This window comes from Crocuta crocuta, unplaced genomic scaffold, assembly GCF_008692635.1.
Source record: "Crocuta crocuta isolate KB4526 unplaced genomic scaffold, BGI_CrCroc_1.0 scaffold266, whole genome shotgun sequence".
NCBI classification, from domain to species: domain Eukaryota; kingdom Metazoa; phylum Chordata; class Mammalia; order Carnivora; family Hyaenidae; genus Crocuta; species Crocuta crocuta.
Window position 1 is genome coordinate 1,611,451 of NW_027531005.1, and position 22,554 is coordinate 1,634,004.

Genomic DNA, 22,554 nt, shown 5'->3' on the forward strand with positions numbered 1-22,554 from the left:
AAGCAGGAAAAATATGATCCATGGTCATACACAGACACACACACACACACACTTTTCAACAAACCCCAAGATAACTCAGATGTTGGGATTAACAGAGGATTCTGAATATATATTGAAAAATTTAAACAGATTAAGTAATCTCAAAAAACCCCTGAAAAACTACAAAAAAAATACCCAATGAAAAGTCTTGAAATAAAAATGGCAGTAACTGAAGTTAATGATTAGATGGGTTTAAGAAAAATTGAATATTACAAAAGATGCAGTAAACTTAAAAACAAATAAATACAATTATTCAAACTCAAGGACAGAGAAGGAAAAAAAGATCCAGTGACATGTAGAACATAGCTAGAAATCCAACATATGTGTAATTGGAATTCCGAAGGACAGAAAAGAACACAGAAAAAATATGTGAAGAAATAATGGCTGAAAAGTTTGCAAATTTGGGGGGGGAAAGCAAAAAAGCCATAGGAAAAAAACCTATGGATCAAAGAAGCTCAGCAAACTTCAAGCAGGATAAATATAAAGGTATCCAAATATAAAGGCAGATCATAGCCAAGTGCTGAAAACAACCAGAGAGAAAAAGACACATTATATATATATATATATGTAGGGAACAATGACAAAAATTATGGCTAATTTTTAAGACAGAAGATGTCACAAGACATCCTTAAAAATATTAAAAAGAAAAGAAAAAAATCTTTAGAAGAAAAATAATATGAACCCAGAATGCTATACACCCTGCTGTTTGCAGACTTCTCTTTCCTATAGCCACAGATCTGGAAACCATTTTGTCCTCTTACTCTTTCAGGCCTAGGACACACAATGATTTTGCTCTGTTCACAGTTTAAGGTTGCTTTACCATCCCTTGTGAGTCTCCCTTAATTCTGTCCACACTTTGGGAAGTTATACTTTCATTAAACTTTCTTAAATTACTCCCAGTATGTTATTCAGTTCCTGACAAGCCCCTGACTCACCTCAACTATTTTAATATTTTATCAGATCTTATGTAAGTTATGTTTGGAAGTTCTAAGGCAGGTTAGCCGTGAAAATATTTGAAATTAAAAAAAAAACAAACAGATGCTTGTCTTTCCTCTGGTTCTTACAAAATATGTGAGGATATGATTTCTAGAACTGCTTACTGTAAAGGAAACAATCCTTGTACATTTTTGTTTTGCCAGCCTTTTAAATAAAGTACGTATGCTTCCTGAAGTTATCTGTAATGTATTCTCTAAGATATAGATCTTTGATGGTGAAACTGTGCAGGAATCCCATACCTCCTTATACGGCGCTTTAGGAGCAAGAGAGTTTAGCATACAGGCTGAGACATTGATGCTTTATTATTAGCATACTATCGTAAAGCGGATATGTGAGTTTGCATTACTAGAGCTCTCAAAGTACAAATATTGATCTTGACTGTTAAGAACACTTTTCCTGAGATATAATCTTAGATGTTATTTGCAGTGTGGGGTATTTTCACCTTTTAAAGATGCAATTTCAAGAAATGCATCAAATTGGCATGAAATGAGAGGAAAGTCATCTGAAGGATTTCATGAACGTGACCTGTCAATAGTTGCAGAGTACTCCACGGGTTTATCTTTGAAAGGTGATGTGAACATAATTCCTTTTAAATATAACTCTCCATTCTGGTGGGCAATAAGTCTTTTTTACAGCAACTCTGCATAAACTGCAGTACACCTTCAAGAATTAGCACTAAATCCACATTTGAATCACCTGTAACCAGACATCTTGATGGCGACAGGGACTTCATGGTATTCTACAGTTTCTATTATAAACAGCAAAACAAATATAATTAAGAGATGAACCAAATTATATTTTATACCAACATCCTTCATTATGTACCCACCATCTTCAGCTAAATAAACTACAGTATCTTCCTTGGAGTTTGGATAAAGGGGTTCCATCTCTAGACCTGTTGGGATGTACACAGGCTCAGGATTAGAAGGAGTCCAATCTGAGAAGAAAAAAAAAAAAAACACTACTTGAATATTACTTCAAAATAAAACAGGCAATGTTTTTAGTGTTTATTTGTTTATTTTGAGAGAGTGAGTGAGCAGGGGAGAGGCAGAGAGAGAGGGAAAGAGCGAGAATTCCAATCTGACAGTGCAGAACCTGACATGGGTCTCGAACTCACGAACTGAGATCATGACCTGAGCCAAAAACAAGTGTCAGATGCTTAACTCACTGAGCTGCCTAGGTGCCCCAATAAAGCAGGATATTTTTATTGTATATTTTCAAATTATTCATTGGTATTTTTAGTCTAAAAATTAGTGTTTTATCAGACACATAGACCAATGGAATAGAATTGAGAACTCAGAATTGGACCCACAAATGTATGGCCAACCAATTTTTGACAAAGCAGGAAAGAGTATCCAATGGAAAAAAGACAGCATCTTTAACAGATGGTGCTGGGAGAAGTGGAGAGTAACATGCAGAAGAATAAAACTAGATCATTTTCTCACACCATACACAAAAATAGACTCAAAACGGATAAAGGATCTGAATGTGAGACAGGAAACCATCAAAACTCTAGAGTAGAAAGCAGGAAACAACCTCCGTGACCTCAACCGCATCTATTTCTTACCTGACACATCCCCAAAGGCAAGGGAATCAAGAGCAAAAATGAACTATTGGGACCTCATCAAGATTAAAAGCTTCTGCTGGGCAAAGGAAACAATCCATAAAACTAATAGGCAACCAATGGAATGGGAAAAGATAGTTGCAAATGACATATCAGATAAAGGGCTAGTATCCAAAATCTTTAAGGNTAAATAAAATTTAGTGTTTTATGTAGGGCTGGATTTTACTAAGGTTCATTGGAAGTGATAATGAACACACTGTCACAAAACCTATAACATTTAATTTGTACTTTGTTCTAAATTATTAAAGTGAGTAGCTCGTGACTGTTTTGTGTCATTATAGATTTTATATTGAAGTTCCCGTATTCCTGTGCATTTGATGACTTTCTGACCCAGCTCTGGGAACCCTGCTCCATTCTTTGTTCTCCCTTACCCTGCATCTTTAGCCTCTCGCTCGACAATGGCTGTCCTCAAAGCTTATACGTGTTCAAGTTTCTTCTATCTCCCCAAAGGAAGGGTATCCTTGAAACCCCATTTTCTTCTTTAGCTCTACCAGCTTTCCTTCTCTTCATTATTTTTAGAGCCAAACTTCTTAAAAGTTGTCTGGACCATGCTCTAATGCATGACCTATTTTTGATCAAATTTTCGAACATGACCTATGTGATTGGAAAAAGTACTTCACAGCCCAACTGCCCTAGTAGTTCCCACTTTTTGGTGGAACGAGAATTTGGATGACGCATTCTCCTACTTTATTATTAGCAGATATGTGTCAGACTATGCTTGGCTCTGGAAGTATGTATGCTCCAACAGAGGGAGCCATACTCTATGACTCCAAATATATTCATTGGAACAGTTTTTAAAAATGGGTGATGAGAAACCAGTATTACTAGACATTTTGAGGGCTGTGTACAAGTGCTTTAGCAACAGAAGTGTATTTAACATATGGATATGGATCAAGTCTAGCTACAGAAAAAGAACAGACTAGAATATTGATGCAAATATGCACGAATACACATTGCAGCCTTAACAACACACAACCAAATAAACTGATAATAAACAATAAAGAAAATTATAACTAAAACCTGAGCATCTCATTACCTGAAGCCTTAATCAACACCAACCAAACTTAATCATGAACCACTAACATAGCACTGATTCTGACAATTTTGGGAATTTCTGCTATTACCTTTGTGCAAGCTTATTGTCAAAAGTTGCATAATTTCTTTAATTCCCAATTAAAGAAACAGAGATCTCATTAGTCTGTTTATACTCTTCTTTAACTATTTACTAATAAATAGTTCTTATTTGTAAAGAAGTATGAAACTTTACACTGGAACTGGATGAAGAACTTACACAATAGGACCATGTTCGCAGCTTATCACAGTACCCTTATTGAGGATCATATTTTGAGAATCAGTCTTAACCCACTTCGAGCTTTGCTCTTTACAGTCTCATATCCACTACTCTATGAAAACTGTTCTTTGCATTGTATTTGACAGACTGTAGGATGGATGAATGGATAGCTGAACAACTCCCATAGGATACTTATGTATGTATCCCTTAAATTTAAATAATGTCATACTGACTTATTGCCATAAGTGCTTTATATCTGACACCACCTTCCCTGCAGAGAAGCTTCTTGGGAGCTAAAATTGTTTAAGCAGAGATTTGGGCTAGGAATGGAAGTATGTCCAGATTTTTTGAGAAATAATCCACAGTGAAGACTTTCATCTGTGAGGGACTTAAACATCAAATGGATTCCTGATATAGACACTTCTTTCCTGTTATCTAGTGGTAACTTTTGCAGGTGTCATTAAGTCAAATAGCCAGGCAACTATACCCTTTTAGAATCTTCCTATTCTCAGAATCTCCTGCCAGACTTTTTGATCTTTTCCATTCAAAAAACTACTTAAAGGTGGTGGTAACACTGTCCCAAAGAAATTAAATGTCTGTGCATAACAAATGTTTTGCTTCCCAGTTCTCTTACAGCTGCAGACTTTTGAAGTACCAAAATAGCACTTCAACAATGGACCAGCATGGAAATTGCTAGCATGGTTTCCCTGCCCTTGTGTTCTCCCACAGATCCAGCTCATCCAACATAGCCTCAGCAGGAGTCCATCCAAAGCAGCACCGCAAGCATGGCAGTGTGCAAGCAGCCTTGACAGGGGCCAGCACCACCCCAAAGTGACTCCTGCCCTGAGGAAATGGGGAAGAAAACCACACATACTGAACAACTTGTTGGGGGCAGGCATATGATCTGACTGCAGGCCCCACCCACCAACAAAAGCCTCACAGGGGACAACACAGGGAGAGCACCCTAGAGTTTGGTGCTATACACCTCTGGAAAACACCTAGTCTGACTCAACTCAAGCCCAATATAGCTCCAGACTCACCCACTAACAACACAGGGACCTAACCCTGTCCACAATAGGGCAAAAAGAGCTATTGCAGACTGATGGCAAACACGGCTCAGCCACAACAGTAGGGTCCATCTAACACACACAGGAGACATGTCTGAAGTGCCAGGTTCTGTTGAACAGGGGACATTGCACTGCAGGCCACTACTTTCAAGATCAGGAGATGTGGCTGACTTTTCTAACCCATAGACAAAACACAGAGAGTTAGACAAAATGAGGAGACAGAGGAATATCTCTCAAATGAAACAGGGCAAAATCATAGCAAGAGAGATGAATGAAACAGCTAAGTAATATGTCTGACAGAAAATTTAAAGTCATGGTCATAAAGATACTCACTGGACATGAGAAAAGAGTGGAGGACCTCAGTGAGACCCTCAACAAAGAGACAGAAAACATGAAAAAGAACCCATGAGAAATGAAGAACTCAATAACTGAAATTAAAAATATACTAGATGGGATAAATAGTAGACTAGAGGAAGCAGAAAGACAGACCAGTGACCTGGAGGAAAGAGTAATAGAAAGTAATCAAGCTGAACAAGAGAAAGAAAAAAGAGAAAGAAAAATTGAAAACAGATTAAGAGAACTCACTGACATCATCAAGCATAATAATATTTGTACATAGGGATCCCAGAAGGAAAAGGGAGAGAGAAGGGGACAGAAGTTTTATTTGAAGAAATAATAGCTGAAAACTTTCTGAATCTGGAGAAGGAAACAGAAATCCAGATCCAGGAGGCACAGAATGACCCCAACAAAATCAATCCAAGGAGGTCCACACCAAAACACATAGTAATGAAAACAGCAAAAAGCAGTGATAAAGAATAATTTTTAAAAGCAGCAAGAGAAAAGAAAACAGTTATATACAAGGGAAACCTTGTTATGTAAGGTTATCAGCTGATTTTTCAGCAGAAACTTTGCAAGCCAGAATGGAGTGGCAGGATATACTCAAAGTGCTGAAAGAAAAAAACCCTGCAATCAAGAGTGTTCTATCCAGCAAGTCTATCACTCCGAATACAAGGAGAGATAAGGAGTTTCTCAGACAATAAAAGTTAGAGGAATTCATCACTAAACCAGCCCTACAAGAAATGTTAAAGAGGATTCTTTGTGTGAAAAGAAAAGACTGTAAGCAAGAGTAAAAAAATTAGGAAGCACAAAAGCAGTAAAATTAATTACATCTATAAAAATCAGTCAAGGGATTCACAAAATAAAAGTATGTAAAGTATGATACTATATACCTAAAACATGGGACTGGGGTGAGGAGTAAAGAATGGGTTCAAACTTAGGCGACCCTAACTTAGTATATACTGCTATATGCAGAAGATGTTGTATACAAAACTAACGGAAACCACAACTAAAACACCAGTAATAGAGGCTACGCAAAAAGTAAAGACAAGGAATCCAAGAGTATCACTACAGAAAGCCAGTAAATAGTGACAGAAGAGAACAAGAGAAGGAATAGAGAAGAACTACAAAAACCTTAAAAGGAACGAGTAACAAAATGGCAGTGAATACATACCCATCAACAATTACTTTGAATGTAAATGGAGTAAATGCTCCAATCAAGAGACACAGGATGACGGAGTAGATAAAAACGGCAAGACCCATCCATATGCAACCTACAGGAGACTCATTTCAGACCTAAAGACAGATTGAATGCAGATTGAAAGTGAAGGGATGGAGGAGGTTTTATCACGCAAATGGAAGCGAAAAGAAAGCTGGGGTAGCAATACTTATATCGGACAAAATAGACTTTAAAACAAAGACTAACAAGACAAAGAAGAACACTACATAATCATAAAAAGAACAATCCAAGAAGATATAATAGCTGTAAATATTTATGCACCCAACATGAAAGCGCCCAAATACAGTGAATTACAAACATGAAGGAAGTAACTGATAGTAATACAATAACAGTAGGAACTTTAACACCCCACTTACATCAATGGATAGATCATCCAAACATAATCAACAAGGACACTTTGGACAACAAGGACAAGTGGCTTTGAATAACACATTGGATCAAATGGATTTAACAGATACATTCAGAACATTCCATCCTAAAACAGCAGAATAGAATTCTTTTCAAGTACACATGGAACATTCTTTAGAACAGATCACGTTAGGCCCCAAAACAAGTCTCAACAAACTAAAAAATAATGAAGTCATACCATGCATGCATTTTCTGAGCACAACACTAAAAAACTAGAATTCTACAACCACAAGAAAACTATATGGAAAAACACAAATACATGGAGGTTAAATAACATGGTACTAAACATTAAATAGGTCAACCAAGAAATCAAAGAGGAAATAAAAAAATACATGGAGACAAATGAAAACGAAAACACAACAGTCCAAAATCTTTGGGATTCAGCAAAAGCTCTTCCAAGAGGGAAGTTTATAGCAATATAGGCCTAACTCAAGAAGCAAGAAAAATCTCACATGAACAACCTAACCTTATACCTGAAGGCTAGAAAAGAAAAACAAAAAAAACACCCCCTAGAAACCAGTAGAAGGAACATTAGAGCAGAAATAAACAAAATAGAAAATAAAAACAACAAAAACAACAGAACAGAAAACAGGAGTAGGTTCTTGAAAAGATAAAAAAAATTGAGAAAACTTTGGCCAGACTCATTAAAAAGAGAGAAAGAAGAGGAGAAGGAGGGAGAGGGAGGGAGCAGGAGCATGACGGAGAGAGAATTCAAAATCAAGAATGAAAGAGGAGAAATAACAACTGACTGACACCTCAGAAATACAAAGGATTATAAGAAAATATTATAAAAATTATATGCCAACAAATTGGATAACAATAAGAGATGGATCAACTTTTTGAAACATTTAACCTTCCAAAACTGAATTAGGAAGAAACAGAAAATCTGAATAGACTGATTACCAGTCATGAAATTGAATCAGTAATCAGAAAGCTCCAAACAAAAGTCCAGGACCAGATGGCTTTACAGGTGAATTCTACCAACATTTAAAGAAGAGTTAATACCTATTCTTCTCAAACAATTCCAAAAAATAGAAGAGGAAGGAAGGTTCAAGGCAGGTATGAGGCCAGCAATACCCTGATACCAAAGTAGATAAAGGCGCTACAAAAAAAAGAGGCCAATATCTTGATGAACATAGAAGCAAAAATCCTCAACAAAATAAGCAAACCAAATCCAACAGTACATTTACCACAATCAGGTGGGATTTATTCCTGGGATGCAAGGGTAATTCAATATTTCCAAATAAATCAATGTGATACATCACATCAACGAGAAAGGATAAAAACATATGACCATTTCAATAGATGCAGAAAAAGCATTTGACAAAGTACAACATCCACTCATGATAAAACCCTCACAAAGGAGGTTTAGAGGGACTATAACATAATAAAGGCCATATATTAAAAACCCAAAACTAACATCATACTCAAAACAAAAAACAAGAAACAAAAGAAAACAGAGCAGCACTGCTTCTTTTGAGTTCTCCTTGGGTCAAAGTCATGTCCCCAGAAGGAGACTTAGCATTTACTATGTCACATGAGCGCCAAATCAGTGCTTTTGTGCCATTGTGTCTCTTGGATCATCCTGTGAAGTTTTTACTCTGGCCTTCAGCTCCTTTCTCCTTTGTCTTTAGGTCTGGCCTGGAGGGCTAATAGCTGAGACAACACTAGGCCCTCAGCCCCATACCATACATTACATTTTAAGGAAAACCAAACCAAACCAAAACCAAAACACCTCTCATGTTAAAGACGACTCTTGAGGCTCTAACTCCCAGGATAGCAGACAAGCCTAGAAATGTCTAAAAAGAACTTACATTCGAGCTAGAACCCCTAAACAAAAACAAGCTTAGAATGTGACACTTGTAACTAGCAAACATTTTGTCTGAAAGTATTTGCTTGGTGTTTTCCCATCCTTGACTTCATTAGTTTGTGTTCAGTTCCAATCTGTAAATGACACTATTCTTGGTAATAACAGAATACTGGTTTTTCAGAAAGTCAACAAATGTAAATTTACAAAGTGTCTTCATGATGATAAATCCAAATGTGTGGAGTACATTTATTTGGACTATACCTGTCATCCTTTTATGGAGGAAAAACGATGAAAATTAACAGCTCCAGTACTGATTCAACCATTTACAGCACTGATTTATTTATTAAATAACATTTTTTTAATGTTTATTGTTGAGAGAGGGATAGGGATAGAGAGAGTGAGCATGAGTGGGGGAGGGGCAGAGAGAGAGGGGGGAGACAGAATCCGAAGCAGGCTCCAGGCTCCTAGCTGTCAGCACAGAGCCAGATGTGGGGCTTGAACCCACAAACCGTGAGATCTTTACCTGACCTGAAGTCTGATGCTTAACTGACTGAGCCACTCCGACGCCCATACAGCACTGATTTAAAAGCCTAAGTAGATGACAGTGGATATTGCATTTTCTCTTTTTTTCTGTAAGACTTCCTGCCCTTCACCTTTGGTTTATCCCACTTTTTGATGACGGACATGTAGTAGAAGGAAGTGATCTTCCAAAACAGATGTGTAAGAGTCATGGAAAATCTCAGGAGTAATAACAGTTTTGAATTAAAGGTTCTTAATTTGGATGCTTTTGTTAAGTATTTTTTATTAAACAAGTTTACTGTATGAAAATTTAAAAATATACCTTAAGCCAGAAGAAAAAGACTTGTGCATAATTCCGTAACACAGATCTAAATAGGAGCATTTGGGTTTTTACCTTCAGGCTTTCTCTCTCTCAACTATCCCACAAAGATGCTTCCAGCTACAAGTAACAACCATTCTTTTTTTTTTTTTTTTAATGTTTTATTTATTTCTGAGAGACAGAGAGAGACAGCGTAAGCAGGGGAGGGTCAGAAAGAGAGGGAGTCACAGAATCTGAAACAGGCTCCAGGCTCTGAGCTAGCTGTTAACACAGAGCCTGACATGGGGCTCAAACCCACGAACTGTGAGATCATGACCTGAGCTGAAGTTGGACGCTTAACTGACTGAGCCACCCAGGCGCCCCACAAGTAACAAAAATTCTTAAGGCAAACTGGCTTACGAATAATTTATTATCTTACGTATCTAGAAATCTAGAAACAGAGCAGATTCAAGGTCTGGTACAATCAGTGGCCATTCAAGGCACAATTTGTTTATGTCCTTCTACTTTGTCATTTCAGCTCTGAGGTCCTCCTAAGGCTGGATCCCTTCTGATTATAAAACAAGAACACTTTGGCTTTCAGTAGAACAGTGTCATGGACTAACTGACCTATGCCACTGACCTGAAGTGAAATGGATACTTGGGAGTCAGCCACAATTCCTCTTCACATAAATCATATAATTTTATATATAAACTGATCATCAATTTTTCCCACCCCACCTAACCAAGTATCTTAGAGATTTTTCTTTATTAATATACATAGATCTCTCTCATTTCTATAATAGCTGTGTAGAGTTCCCTAATATGGACTGCCACTATCCGACCACTGGCAAGACATTACAGTTATTTCTTTCTTGATGGACATTCTGGTTGTTTCTAATAGTCTCTTTATACTACATTACTTATACTATGCCTCAGTTCATGTGTTTGAATACTTGTAGGTTTCCACCTGGTAGTGGAAACACTAAATTAAAAAAATGTGAATTTTACATCTTGAAATATAAAGCAATTATACACTGCCCTCAAAAAAGAATATAGTAATCTCATTTGTATGTTTGTATGCCAGGAGCGGCACCGGCCTCTCTGGATGGCAGTCACAGCAAGGAAGTGGCAATGTTTGCAGCTCCTGCCATGAGAAATGGAAACTGGTATCTCCTTCTGCTACTATTGGCTCATGTTGGATATAAGCCTGCTGGTATTGACCAGGCTTCACAATATTCCATATCAGACCCATATTCTGAATACAGTTACCTCATAAGGAAAAGCATATTCCTGCCTTTACAAAAGAGATTTTGGATGAAAGCTCTATGGGGAAGATTGTCAAAAGGCTCTTCCTATGGGCCTTGCAGATCCGAGACTCAGGGGGCTAAGAACACAAGAATTACAATTGAGCCTGGCCCTGAGACCAAGGGCCTATTTTGGGGTTAAGAGCAAAACATAGTTACCACATATATCTTTGCTAATTGGTGAAACATAACAGTCCCTTCCTCAAAGCCTACTTTCTAAAAACACCCTCTCTTACACTGGCAGCTGGGATGAGGATAGATAAAAGTAGCTAAAACATAACCCAGGGGCAAAAGACTGACCCATTCAGGGCCCCTATGATAGTCTCCACAAACAAACCAATTTAGAAACATTCATGCTCTTGAGAGCCAGACAAAATACTCCTAGCTTATCTATATACAATTTGACCTATATGTTATCCTATTTTTCACTAAGAACATTCTGTTATTTCCTTGGTCGGATTAATTCTACTATTGTTATCACAAAAGGCCTCCCATTGTAAGAAATTCCTTTCTCCGACTTCATCCTGTTGCTGAACCTTTAAATAAAGACACAAAAACCGACAGGACAGAGATGCCTTCCTGGTGATCAGAAAGAATCCCGGGGCTCTCCCACTCTCTCTCGCTGACACCGTCCATCCTTCAGGGACCCCTGGACCTGCCGGAGCCGGCCTCCGACATTTGTACATGCAATTTGCCTGAAGATAAGTTTTCTTACTTAGGTTACAAAGTTTCCTCTCTTAAATGCAAAAGGGGCCTGTTTAGTTCTTGGAGGAATTAACCTAATGTCTGTGTATGGAATATCATTGGCCATCTCTGTAAACTTTGTCTGAGACGAGAAAATCTGTTGATAATCTCCTAGAACTATACTATTTTATTAAGAGAAATTCTTTGGGTATTGATTATAAAAGATATTCCTTTTTCAAGATCAATTTATGTTCTACGTTTCAATAATTAATAAAAGGTTCAAAATAGGTAATGGGCCAGATTTGGCTTGTGGACCATAGTTTATTATTACAGAGCCTGAATACTTATATAAAGTATCTAAAATAGTCAAACTCTGAAAATGGGATGGTGGTTGCTGGGAGCAAGCAGGAGGGAAGAAGAGGAAGCTGTTAAAGTTTCCATAATGCTGGATGAGTAAGATCTGTGACAACACTGTGTCTGTAGTTAACAATACTGTATTGCACATTTGAAAATCTGCTGAGGGTAGACCTAATGCTGAGTGCTTTTACCACAATAAAATAAATATAAAAACTAAAATTGTCAATAGATATATGTAAAGATACCCCACGTCACTAATAAATAAAGAATACATAAATTAAAAGGCAAACAACACCAGATTGTTGAAAATCAGGTAACTAAACAGTGTTTCTGAGTATATAGGGGAAAAAAAGGCTTTCTCATGGTGTAATGAAGGATTAACTCAGCAGGCCTGGGTTGTCCAAACTCTGCACACCCCAAAGAAAGGTTTGACCCTGGTCACACTCCTAGAAGATAACCTCTCAGACTTTGGACCATCCTGCTTGATAAGGGTCTATCGTCTAGTTGGGGCTTTGGGTCACACCTGATAATTTATGTTAACAACGTGGCTAATGGTACAGGCACTTGTACCACATGCTATCAGTGTTAGCAGGAGAGGCTAGAGACTGAGGAAATAAGGCCAACCACGTACGCACTCCATGGAGACACGACTAGCCCCTCATGAAAACCCTGGATACCAAAGCTTGGATGCGCTTTCCCGACTGGCAATACTTCACATATGTGATGTCACATGGCTGGGAGTATTAAACACTGTCCAAAGACACCATTAGAAGGAAACAAGTGGAAGCTTATGCCTGATTTCTCCTGGACTCTAATCTACGTATCTTTTACCTTTGCAGATTTTTTTAACTCCTGCTGATTTTAATCTGTAACATTTCAATGTAATAAACCATAACCATGAGTACAGCAGGTTTTTTGAGTTGTATGAGTCCTTCTATAATCGTTGAACCTGAGGGTAATTGTGAAGACCCCCAACCACGCTCATATAGATAGTTTGTATGACTATAAATTGTTACAGCTCTGCTTGGAGGGCAGTTTGGCAGTATTATTTTAACCAGAAAGCTAGGAATTTACTCTAACACTAGACAGACAGACAGACAGACACACACACACACACACACACACCATACCACACAACACATATAAAAGAATGTTCATGTAGTTGTTTGTCAGAGCCAAAGACTGGAAACATCTAAAATTCATTAATAAGGCACCATTTACAGGAAATATTGCTTATTCACTTAATTAGATCTAATAAACCAACTTATAAAAATAGAGATTGATATATATGAGGTGATACGGAAAGACTTTCAGGATACATGGTTGTGTAGGACAGAGTTCTTTACAGCTAAACCAGAAAAGCTCTATTTTTATATCTGGGGAAGTCTGGATATCTAGCTTTGACAGTTGGTCAAGATAAGGGCAGTTAAGATTTATAATGTGCTATTTAAAGTCTGAAACTCCCCTGGTACCCACCATGGGCAGTTTGCCTACTGACGGTTTTCATTTGGCAGAATCAGACAGCCTGGCTTGACCATATGGCCAGAGGGGCATAAACACTCACTGGGAACTTTTGTGTATATACGTATGTATGTATGTATGTATGTATGTATGTATGTATGTATGTATGTGTGTGTGTATATATATATATATATATATATATATATAGGCATNGAGAGAGAGAGGAGGAGGGAGGGAGAAGGAGAGGGAGAAGTAGAGAGACTTCCTGTTTGTGTGTGTGTGGGTATAGAGAAAGAGAAAGAGACAGTGGGGGGAGGAAAAGAAGGGGGGGCTTCCTCTGTGTGTGTGTGTGTGTATGTGTGTGTGTGTGGAGAAGGAGACAGAGAGACTTCCTTCCCCTTTCTCCACCAAATAATATGAAAATTAGTTTATAAGAATGCCTAAGTAGCATCTAATTTAAGTAAGTGTAGACAATTATAGTAAGTATAGACAGTTTTTAATTTTATTCACCAGTGAATGTCTAACAAGATCTCTACCAGGCAATGATATCATTATGGCATTATAATATGCTATAAGCAACACAAGGTGAAAAACAGTGGCAGTGAGGAGATGATAATGGGAATGTTTCTATCATTTGTGCGTTGAGAACTGGGATGAAAAGGCTGTAAGCCACTGAATGAAAACTAAATTTGAGAATGCACACATACAGAAACATAAAAACACTCACTGAAATATGCACTATTCAGGTCCATAAAACATACACTGAAGGAAAGGAGCAGAAAGTGGGAAATGAGAGAAAAAACGACAAAGGGGCACGAAGATAGAGAAAATGAGAGAGGAAGAGAAGTGGCAAAAGGGAGAAAGGCAGAAGAAGGTGAGAGGATTAAGATACACAGAGGAGAAGGAAGACACTCAGTGTGGGGCGGGGGCAGGGGGGAGGAGCCAGAGGTAGGGAGAAAAAAGAGCAAGATTACAGAGCCAGCTGGCATCCCCTGTCTGCAACCTCATTCCATGTCAGAGTGTCAACGTGACTGGACCCGTCATTCTATTTGCAATTGTTGAGAATTACACAGTTCTGGCACAGGTTTTAAGTCCCTCTTTTAGGGGCGTCTGGGTGGCTCAGTTGAGTAAGCGACCGACTTTGGCTCAGGTCATGATCTCACAGTTTGTGGGTTAGAGCCCCGTGTCGGGCTCTGTGCTGACAGCCAGCTCAGAGCCTGGAGCCTCCTTCAGATTCTGTGTCTCCCTCTCTCTCTGCCCCTCCCCTGCTCATGCTGTCTCTCTCTCTCTCAGAAATAAATAAAAAACATTAAAAAATTTAAAAAAAAAGTCTTCCTTTTAGGCACATGTGGTTTAAAACTGAAACGCAAGTATAAATGCACACAGATTTTGAAGATTTCATATGAAAAAAAGAAAGGAAAACATTTTGGATATATTTGGCTTAAATAAAATATATACATATTTAAAATTTTTTTTTAATGTTTATTTTTGAGAGAGAGAAAGCGTGCAAGTGGGGGTAGGGGGAAAGACAGGAGACAAGAATCCGAAGCAGCTCCAGGCTCTGAGCTGTCAGCACAGAACCAGACATGGGGCTCGAACTCATGGACCATGAGGTCGTGACCTGAGCTGAAGTTGGACACTTAACCACCTAGGCACTCCTAAATAAAATATACTTTTGGAATCAATTTCACTTATTTTTTTTCTTTAAAAATTTTTTATGTTTATTTTGGAGAGACAGTGCAAGCAGGGAAGGGGCAGAGAGAGAGAGAAAGAAAGAGAGAGAGAGAGAGAGAGAGAGAGAGAGAGAGAGAGAGAGAGAGAGAGAGAGAGAGAGAGAGAGAGAGAGAGAGAGAGAGAGAGAGAGAATCGGAAGCAGGCTCCAGGCTCTGAGCTGTCAGCACAGAGCCCGATGTAGGGCTCGAACCCATGAGATGTGAGATCATGTCCTGAGCCAAAGTCGGACACTCAACCAACTGAGCAACCAAGGTGCCCCTCTTTTTCCTCTTCTAAAATGTGGCCCCTAGAAAATGTTCAATGATACATACAGCTCATGTTATATTTCTGTTGGAATGCGCTGTTCTACCACCATGAGTCTCCTCATTAAAATCAAGGTTGACAAAGTAAGTTTGCTAATATTGAATGTCAAAAACATCCAGGAACCTACCAATATGCTGGACTTTTTCATCAATGACCTCACAGTGGTACGGCCACCGTGTTGGACTCAGGGGACCAGAAGAAGAAACACCATACAAATCTCGTGGTTCCCGAAGGCGTGGCACCCATCGGCCAAGTTGATATTCCAACAGTATCTGGGTGGTCCGGGGGAAACACGGGTCACCAGCAGAGTCAGCTGAAAAAAGATTCAAACACAATCATGAGTGATAAGAAGCAAAACCCCAATTTCTGTAATTTTTTTAATAGATGCCTCTTCCCCTTCCAATACCATTAATTTGTAAATATTTGTGGACATTATTTTATAATTCATGCCACTTAAAAAATAAAATTACTGGGGCACCTGGATGGCTCAGTCAGTTAAGCTTCTGACTCTTGATTTCAGCTCAGGTCATGTTCTCATAGTTGTGAGATGAAGCCCCCAGTCAGCCTATGCTTAAGATTCTATCCCTCTCCTTGTGGGCCACCCCGCCCCCCTTACTGGCTCTCTCTCAAAAAAAAATTACTATTGAAATTTTGTAACAATTGATCTTCACAATAGCTAAAAAGTAGGGTTTGACCTCAGATACTATTATTTTATGCTAATTTCTGCGCTACTCCAAAAACATTTATTTCTCAGTTTTTTTTAGCAAACTGTCTACTGCCAAGTCTTCCTAAACTTTTAATCACACAGAGGCAACTATTTGCCCACGACCATGATTTCTCACTGCCTACTGGAAGAATATTCTCAAAGATTGCTAGGGAACTCTGTCACAAATTTTTCTGTTCTCATTCTAGGGTCCCTGTGTGACACAACCCCAAGCACACAATTCACAAAATACAACAGGGCTGCCGCAAGCAGGGAGTGCAGAGGCTGTGTCTTTCAGTGGGATGACTGTGGGGCATCCATTTGATGTGGATAATCGCCCCTCATGTACCTTGTCTTTGATGACACTATACTTTCCTGTTTTCTCCCTGCCTTTCACACACTTCATTCTCCATTCGTCGGACGACTCTTGCTCTTCTACTTCCAAAATGCGGCTTTTTACCTAGATTTAGTTTTGGGCTATTTTTGTACAATAACAGATCTATCAAGCTGGACTAGGAGTCAGACCAACTGAGTTCTATTCTAGCACTTTGCTTCTATATGATTTTGCTTGGCTAATGCAGCCTTTTCGAACATAAATGTTACTATATGTAAATAAGGAATAATAATACCTTCCTTGCTCCTTCTCAGGATTGTTTAGATCCAATTTTTCATCAGTTATTAAGCATCTAGTATTTCATTATGTGACCAGACCACGTTTTGTCTAATTTACAGTATGACTCAAAAATGGCAAGGCAGCTATGAATTAGGAAATAAAACTAGATCTATATCTCATACTATTTATGAGCGTAAGTTATAGAGAAATTAAATACAAAATTTAAAGTATTTAGAGAAAACTTATATGATTATCTTGATGACCTTGGGGTAGGGAAGGCCTCTGTAGCTTGACCAGATTTAAAAATAAAGAGCCACAAATGAATAATGATAAATTTAGCACCAAAATAATTCTAAATAACGTAAGCAACATTAACAAAGAACTACTATAACAGGGAATTCATGATAAGAGGAAATATAAATAGACAAGCGTATGAAATAATTCTCAATTTCTTCAGCAATAAAGACGGTGTTGGTTCAAACAGTGAGTTACCTCCTTTTTTCCAACAGATTGGCAAAATTTTAAAGAGAAAAAGGGTGGCAAGAGGTTCATAAACTAGTACTACACATTTTCTATGAGAACAGGTATAGATATGTGTGTAAGTGCAAAGAAAGAGGTCTAGATGGATACATACCAAACTAAGAATAGTAAGTATCTCGAGACTTTTACGATGATAGAAAAAAAGAAAAAAGAATTAGCTTATCTTCAATTCCAGATCATGTGTGATAGATATGTGACTATTTAGAAGAAACGTTTTGGTGTGTTTTTTAAAACTCTAAATACAACTCTAAATGTATACATCTTTAAAAATCACGTATACACCAAGATTCCACATACGTGTACTTTTGCAAGTGAATGGCTTTATTAAGAAAAGTCTATACAGGCATACTTCACTTAAACAAAGATGTCCTTTAAAAACACTGTTGTCTACTGTAACTCAAGGCATACTGGAAATTTAAAGTGCCAGTTATTTAAAGAAATGCTTATGTAAATCTTTATGTTAAGTGCAGTCCATTAGAAAGTAATGACCACTTTTATTTAGTTTCATTCAATATCAGGTTTACCTAAAACCTTCATAGTTTGAGCTCCAAAAGATTCTTATAAGAGTGGAGACATTTTCTCTCCTTATCCAATATCAGAGTACATTCTTATATTATTCAATCTTTTTTTTCTCGTGTCTTCATTTTCTTATTTTTCACTGACCTTGAGTGAATTTTTCATTCCCTATTTATTCACTCAAGGTTTTATCATCAAGAGGAAGGAGAATATACGGATAAGATCAAACCTGTTAAAAGCGCACATTGGTGGAAATCTTCGCTTACAAATGTCATGAAGTTATCCTCGTCCTAAAACAAAAGAGTTTTAAAATATTTCTTTTAAAAGCCAACAGCTTCCAAATCCAGGATTGTTTTTTTACATCTATTTTAGGAGTTAGAATTGAGTGCCTCTTTTTCATGGTTAATAAATGAAAAAAATTAAAGGATGATTATGGATGACTGGTCTCAAAGTGCTAAACAGTTCAAATTTCCTCAAACCTTCAAGTTTTGTCATCTTTCACCCCCCTTCTTTCACTGGGTAAGGTCATATTAATGATTGTAGGGAGGGAATAAAGTTTAAAGATTCTTGGTAAACTTGGCCACACAATTTAAACTGTGAATAAAATTAACACAAAGAAATAAAAAGAAAAAAGAAAAGAAGCACAAAAAACCATAGACTTAAAAGGTCATACATGACTTTAGGGAGCATGTTTAGGGACTTTAACTTATATACATGGTAATTTATATTTTGCTAAAATGTGAAGGAAATCTCTCAGAAGGAAATACTAGAACCAAGCAAACTATTTTGAAATATCGTGCTTTGTTTTTCTCCTTTTCTTCCTGTGTCTTTCCCTTTGTTACATCAGAGCCATGTTAAACCTACTATGGGGACACACAGAGGATTTAAAACACAGGAATCCGCAGTATTATATATTATGATGTAACACAAAATACGTATCGGTGAACAAGAATTATAAAAATAAAACCTTAGTAATGATTTCATACACACTTTTAAGTAAAACTCAGAAGAATCGTAGCCAAAATATTTTCTCAAAAAACAATACCCATACAGGCTCTCTTTCTAGACAGGGCATACTGCACACAACAATATCTTGGCTTTCAAATTATTTTACAACTTCAGTGACAAGTGATTTAAACACATAATTGATTTTTACATCCAACTGACTTTGTAATTTTTTTACTGGGAAATTTATATTCTATAACATAAGCTTTATCTGAAATTAAGTAGAATAAAGTTGAGAAAAACATACGGATTCATCTTCATCACTGATTGTTCTGTCTGAAGAGTCTTCCTTTTCTGAATCTTCTGACATTTCTGGCAATACCTGGCTTGAAATGTATTGTGGAGGTAGGCTGTAAAACAATTTCTAAGGAACTTATTTGACAGCTTTCTGTTTAAGCTGACAGTGTTTCTTACATTGAACGAGTGCCCCAACCTTGTATTCAGTTGTATTTCATTGACAGTGACAACAGCTTCTCTAAAAGCTCTATTAGGACATTCCTAATGCATGTCTAATTAGACATTCAATTTCAAAAAAATTGGAAGAAAATTTCCATTTCCAGGAAAAAGAGACAAAGTCACAATGAAAGACTAGTCAAGTAAATAACGTAACTGAAAAAGAAATTTCCAGGCTACACAGCCAAATCATTCACATCCTGTATTTCCAATACCACACAGCATTGTGTGTTCAGAATGATCCCGAGGAATTTAAAAAGATCATGGATCAAAGAAAAATTATAGTTACTCAGGCAATGAAATCTAACAATATAGTTAAAAAACTGTTCTTCTGCTTTAATTTTCGATTGATCAACAGTTCAAATGACTACAACAGACTTTTCTCTTTATATTTTGGTTACTGTTCTGTAACCAAAATGTAATATTCACTTACTCTTGCTCTTACTTAAATCTCGGCTTTCAGATGGTTGCATTGGTGGCGACCACCACTCCTTCCATGCAAGCACCCTCCCAGGTAGTTAAGCCAACGGAATAACATATTCCTTGCTACGATTCTGTTATTTTTGAGAGACCCAAAGAACTGACCAATTTCGAATCGATTCGCTTATGGCTCCTCTCTACCGAGAGCAAACAACTAATGCAATAGAGAGGACCCCTCCGGTATTAAGAGACTAAGGTTTCAGTCTGGGGGATCGCCACAATTCCAAATTTGGGAAACTGGGCATACATCCTGACTCTATTTCCTAACATGAACAAAGGAGCACCAACGTGCTGACCTGAGTAGCGGAACACCTGAGCTTCAGGAAAGCCAGGCGCACAGATTATCTAATGGGCAGTTCCTGGGGCTCTTCCACGTCTGAAGCAGAAGAGGCAAACGCAGACGCCTGCACGCCCAGCCAGTGACTTTCACAGTGAGGAGGACTCTGAAGCCCCAAGTTGTGTCTGCAAGGCGGGCCTCCCACGCTCACTACTGGACTCGGCGGCGTGGGGAGGAGCTCATTTTCTGGGACGCGCCGTCTTTCCACGCGCGCGCGCTTCCCGCAGGCGGCGGCCCGTCTGCGGCGTCTCCTCCTCCTCCTCCTGGGCCGCCTCGGCCGGGCCCTCGCCCCCGCCCCGGCCAGTCGTCCGGTCCCTGCGGGGAGCAGCGGTCCGGCCCGTAACACCTAAGCTCCCGCGCCTGGAAAGAACGCAGAGGTAGTTCAACAGTTTCAGCCACGCCCTTCACTGAGAGGAGAGGCCCTTAGTTTCCAGGGCAACAGGGCCCTCTCGCGAGACTTCCGAGAGTTCTCGGAATCACCTAGCGACCGGCGCCGCGCCGAGGGAAGGAGCCCACGCGGGATTTGGGTCCGAGGAAGGGGAGAGCGCAGAGGCTGACGGGAACTAGGGGCTGAGGAGCAGGGGGCGGGGAGAATCCCAAGCCGGGTGCGAGAGGCGTGGTCTAAGTAACGGGGGAAATTTAGGAGCGGAGAACACCCGGCTGCGCTTATTCCCTTTGGTTCTCCACGTCGATTGTCCTTTCTCCAAGGTGGCAGTAGAACGTACTGGTTAAGACTTGGGGCTTGTCTTTGTACCCGCGCAGAGCTGCATTCTACACGATTGTGTGACCAATGATCTTTTTTCAGGAAACGCGACTTCTCTAAATACTTGATAGACGAGTGATAGATACACTAGGGGGAACTCTAAGTTCTCATCAGCTCAGAGATTGTTTATCATAATTGTTAGCACATGTGTTGAACGCTTTGGACTTTCTGAGGCGCTACGCACATCACTTTACGTGCATTGTCTTTTCTAATTAAATATGGTCTTTCCATAACAGACTTAGGCGCTCTGGTACGCAAAAACACTTGAAGACGTTATTCCTGAAATCATCTGGATTTCTCCCTGGTCTTATCTCTGGGGGACAATTCAACGTATTTGAAACCGTTGTCCACGTGTGGCTGAAAAAAGTCTTATGATTGGAAAAAGTATGACTCTGTCTTTTCAAGTTCTTTTGGCTGGTATATTGATTAAATTAATACGAGAAAAAGAAGTTTGATTTCTTACGCATGGGCACCTTGCATTGGCAGGAGAGGCTCCAAGACGGGCAGTTGAGGCGCATATGCCAAAGTGAACTAAGGGGAAGGTGGAGTCTGGGACTTCAAAGGGAAGGCAAACCATTCACGGGAAGATGGGAAAAGCACATGTTTGGTAAACACATGTTTACCTGCCTGGGCCATGCAGAGAGCATGGGATACAGAGAGAAATGTGAACACCCGTGCCCGGCTAAGCCCCCTCCAGCTTACTACCCCCAGCGCATACTTTTTGTAGTTGCCTCTGGTGATCGCTGTTTTCCTGGACCAGGCACTCTATCTGAATTCTTGGAGGCAGTTGAGGAGATAAAAAGCTCTTCCTGAGTCTTCAGCTCAAAATAATCTGTATGTGAAATGGCACATTTGGTGGATGCTTGCTCTGAACCCCATCAGGTGCCTTGTTGTACCTTGTTTTAGGCGGTACATATGTCACTAAAGGAGACATGCACAGAGAATATTTAAATATGGACTCTATTTTTCTGTTGGATTTTAGAGTTCTGGTTGCAAGCCATTGGATGGCAGATATGCAAGGTGAAGAAGCCCCAAGAAATGAGGTTTCCACAAGAAACTAAAGGCAGAGCAGGGACTTAGGTCTCATGATTTTTAGTCCAAATATTTACACGATCATATTTCAAGTGATCCTATAGAGAAAAATTATTTTAGCGCATACATAAATATATAGGGATTTAAAAAACATTGCAAATCATAATAATTTATTCTTTCATTAATTCAACGAGTTTTTATTGAATGCCCAGTACTCGTCAGGGTTGTGGAAGCCTGTGGCAGGAAACCAAACAAGCATTCTTCATGGAGGTTATGGGAAAAGACAGACAAGCCAATTTAAAAAACTAGGTGATGATAACTGTTCTGGAGAGAAAAAGAGCAGGGAAAAATAAAGAGCACTGGAGTAGGGTGCTCTTGGTGGGGGTAGCTTGCTCTGTCTCTTTTGAATTTTTTTTTAATGTTTTATTTATTCTGAGAGAGAGAGACAGCGTGAGCAGGGGACGGTTAGAGAGAGAGAGAAACACAGAATCCAAAACAGGCTCCAGGCTCCAAGCTGGCTGTCAGCACAGAGCCTGACACAGAGCTCGAACCCACCAAGTGCGAGATCATGACCTGCGCCGAAGTCGGACGCTTAACCGATTGAGCCACCCAGGTGCCCCTCGCTCTTTCTCTTTTGTAAA

General features: G+C 38.9%; 1 protein-coding gene and 1 long non-coding RNA gene across 17 annotated transcripts in view; one reads left to right on the forward strand and one right to left on the reverse strand.

The window, feature by feature from the left end:
• Positions 1-11,805, forward strand: part of LOC144237022 (uncharacterized) — a 69,220-nt gene extending 57,415 nt beyond the window's left edge. For all 3 annotated transcript variants that reach the window (XR_013336736.1, XR_013336734.1, XR_013336735.1), the window contains one exon: positions 10,713-11,805. This is a non-coding gene — a long non-coding RNA (uncharacterized LOC144237022). The remainder of the gene's footprint in view (positions 1-10,712) is intronic.
• Positions 1-20,468, reverse strand: part of AGBL3 (AGBL carboxypeptidase 3) — a 67,734-nt gene extending 47,266 nt beyond the window's left edge. For 4 of the 14 annotated variants that reach the window (XM_077770690.1, XM_077770691.1, XM_077770688.1 and 1 more), the window contains exons 1-5: positions 20,078-20,464; positions 19,096-19,198; positions 18,073-18,133; positions 15,599-15,784; positions 1,865-1,972 (exon numbers count right to left, since the gene is read on the reverse strand). In XM_077770690.1, coding sequence (XP_077626816.1) covers positions 1,865-1,972; positions 15,599-15,784; positions 18,073-18,133; positions 19,096-19,158 — 418 coding nt within the window. In that variant the 5' untranslated portion in view covers positions 19,159-19,198; positions 20,078-20,464. Of the gene's footprint in view, positions 1-1,864; positions 1,973-15,598; positions 15,785-18,072; positions 18,134-19,095; positions 19,199-20,077 lie in introns of all 14 variants that reach the window. The other 10 variants (XM_077770693.1, XM_077770695.1, XM_077770694.1 and 7 more) reach the window with 7 other exon arrangements.
• Positions 20,469-22,554: the final 2,086 nt, after the last annotated feature.